The 2,019-nt window shown below is 41.0% G+C and overlaps 1 protein-coding gene across 1 annotated transcript; it reads right to left on the bottom strand.

Annotated features, from left to right (window-relative positions):
* Positions 1-461: 461 nt before the first annotated feature.
* LOC129774099 (zinc finger protein with KRAB and SCAN domains 5-like) lies at positions 462-1,808 on the bottom strand. The gene has a single exon (XM_055777798.1). It carries the CDS (start codon positions 1,806-1,808, stop codon positions 462-464), a length of 1,347 nt encoding a protein of 448 aa, XP_055633773.1.
* Between the last annotated feature and the right edge of the window lie 211 nt (positions 1,809-2,019).

The raw sequence follows: 2,019 nt of genomic DNA, 5'->3' as shown, positions 1-2,019 counted from the left end.
TACATACTGAGTTTGAAGCAACAATCGCTCAGTAATATAATAACTCCGTACGTAGGTCAACAGGTTTGGGTATAAATAGTACAATATAGTATTCGCCAACAACTTCAGAAGTTCGATCTAATAATGAGAATAGTAACGATGAAATAAAGGAATAATGGTACATGTAGTACAGAAGAAGAGTCAGTAGTTACTAAGTTATTAGATGTACGTTCTTGTCGACTATTTATATACGGCTAAAGAACGGAATACAAATAGCAGTCAAAGAATCTGCGGTGGTGTCGAAACACGTTTGCTATCGAATCAACAGTATCTTAAAGTCAGAAAAGTGTATCTCAGAATTAAATCGCATCAAGTATTCTAGAAATGTTCCAACTAGTATGAATAATATGAATGTATAAATGTTATGATTATGGATATCAAGTATGAAATATTTAGAAAGTGGAATGTCTGAACGAACGCTTTTAACCTGATTTTCGGCCGAGTTTCGCCTCCTTGCGTTCGTGTGATGCCAAGTGTAGATCCCTTTGGTCGGCACGACTGAATCTTTTCGCACATTTGGGGCACCCGTGTGGTTTGCTAGCCGGATTGTGGTCTTGCACGTGGCGTTTGAGATCACTCTTGTTCATGTACGCTCTTGGACATATTACGCACTTCCACGGCTTGTCGGTCTGAACATGTTTTGCAATATGCTCGTCAAGTATTTCTTGTGTTTCGAAGTGTTTGCCACATCGAGAACATCGATATTCGTAGCCTGCATGGATTTTTGTATGTTGCGTCAGCCCAAACTTGCTTTTGCAGTATTCACCGCATATGTTGCACTGGAAATCGCTGTATTTGACCACATTGCGCCTTACCGACCTTTGGGGTTTCCCCCTGAGAACTGAAGTCGATTTGGGGGATTGTTTTGATTCTGGAGCTGAATCGGAAACCGGAATGGGGTTCATTGAAGTAGGTTGCATTGCTTCTACATTATTATTGCTGTGTTCACCTGGAGATACCTCGTTCATCCGTGAAGTTGATGGCTGCTGATAATCGTAATGTGGTGAATTGTTTGACGACAACGGCTCTTCATAGTGGGATTGTGTTGAGCTAGATGTTGATGGCACCAGATAAATTGGTTGGCCCTGTCCTGTATACCATAAACTTTGACCGTATGCGTTGTTCATGTCTGTATTCATGGTCTGTTGTATACCATAATCATGAACTATTGTATTTTGTGACGGTTGTTCTGCATCAATATTCGCCACGGCCTGTTGATACGTAGTTATTGGTTCTAGCTTATTCTCATGCGACAGGATACTTCCCATCGATGTATAGCCCGAATTGTGTGGACTGTTCGATGACAGTAGCTCTCCATAGTGGTATTGTGATTCGGAGCTAGACGTTAATAGACCCGGTTGCAGACAACTATATTGTAGTGATACATCGTCGGGCGATAGATACTGCGCGTACAGCATAGTATTTGATTGGGCATTTCCTACGAAAGTGTTTTGCAATGGTTGTTTATCGCCGATCTCCCCCTCGGTTTGTTGATACGGGATGACCAGGTTTTGTTGTGGCACAGTATTCACAGGTGATATGTAAACTGAATCGGTTCCCATATGTTGCTCCATGCCACCATTCACTGTTTTCCCGTGAGTTTCGAAGATGTTACTTATTTGCATAGATGAACCCGTCATCAATTTCGTGTATGTTCTTCCACCAATGTCATAGGATTTACAACTATCCGTTAGCTGGTCAAAGTATTTCGATGAATTCTCCAGAGGTACATAGGACAAACCGTCGAATACCTGAATATCTTGATCCATTTTGCCAAATCACTAAATTTGTTTTGTTCGTGTACACTTCCCCAACTCAACTCAAGCACTCTTTAAGTAACGGAACTAAATGCAATCTGAATAGCTATAATCACTGAATTTTGTCAAACAAGCATTCGAGCTCAGCAGCTCAAAATAATGTGAACCAAAGAAATTGTCTCAGCCGAGATACTTCGTTGAAATGATTGAAGATGATGATCAG

The sequence above is a fragment of the Toxorhynchites rutilus genome, chromosome 3 (assembly GCF_029784135.1).
Source record: "Toxorhynchites rutilus septentrionalis strain SRP chromosome 3, ASM2978413v1, whole genome shotgun sequence".
Taxonomy (NCBI): domain Eukaryota; kingdom Metazoa; phylum Arthropoda; class Insecta; order Diptera; family Culicidae; genus Toxorhynchites; species Toxorhynchites rutilus.
Note: the sequence above shows the minus strand (reverse complement) of the source record. Positions and strands in the feature narration are given on the sequence as shown.